This window comes from Chrysochloris asiatica, unplaced genomic scaffold, assembly GCF_000296735.1.
Source record: "Chrysochloris asiatica unplaced genomic scaffold, ChrAsi1.0 scaffold00893, whole genome shotgun sequence".
In the NCBI taxonomy this organism is placed as follows: Eukaryota; Metazoa; Chordata; class Mammalia; order Afrosoricida; family Chrysochloridae; genus Chrysochloris; species Chrysochloris asiatica.
The window spans coordinates 1-586 of NW_006409411.1; the positions used below are offsets into that span (position 1 = coordinate 1).

Here is a 586-nt window from a genome sequence, read left to right on the forward strand (position 1 = left end):
CAAGGTAAAAGAATGATATAATCAAAAATGTGTAATACTTCAAAGAAAAATATGAAAGTATCAGGTCATTATGCATTGTGTAACTCTGAGGATAAATAAAGACTGTTGCTAAGCTGGGCAGTGGGCTCCATCAGCTAACTAAGCAAAGACTCCTCGATTACTTCCACTTTCTCCAATTCCATGTCTCCTTCCAGACCCCCGTCCCTGCGAGAGCTGGACTCCCGCATGGGATCATCTGGGGAGAATAGCGGAGAGCAGGACCCTACCCAGGGAAGGGTGATGCCTGAGATGGAGGCAGAGACAATGACATGGAGACATGGAACAGCTGTGGACTCTAGACACAGAAAGGGAGAGGGGCTGTGTGTTGAAGACCAAGGGGGGAGAGGGGAAAGCTTGCAGGATATACCCTTTGGTTGGTTGATGATGCATGGAGGAGACTGTAACCATGACAATGAAATGATCTATGATAGGTTGAATGTAAAGCTAATGTTCTTCCATGTAAACGATCATATAATTCACAATAAAACATTTTAAAAAAACAGAGAAAAATCTCCCAACACCGTGAAATCGTCTCTCCACAGTGTGA

General features: G+C 44.0%; 1 protein-coding gene across 1 annotated transcript in view; it reads right to left on the bottom strand.

Moving 5' to 3' along the window:
* Positions 1-161: 161 nt before the first annotated feature.
* The window catches only part of LOC102818765 (putative zinc finger protein 724-like), a gene marked incomplete at its 3' end in the record, with an annotated part of 8349 nt that continues 7924 nt past the window's right edge, over positions 162-586 (bottom strand). Inside the window, exon 2 of the mRNA XM_006878003.1 lies at positions 162-235. Within this exon, the coding sequence (XP_006878065.1) occupies positions 162-235 (74 nt within the window). The remainder of the gene's footprint in view (positions 236-586) is intronic.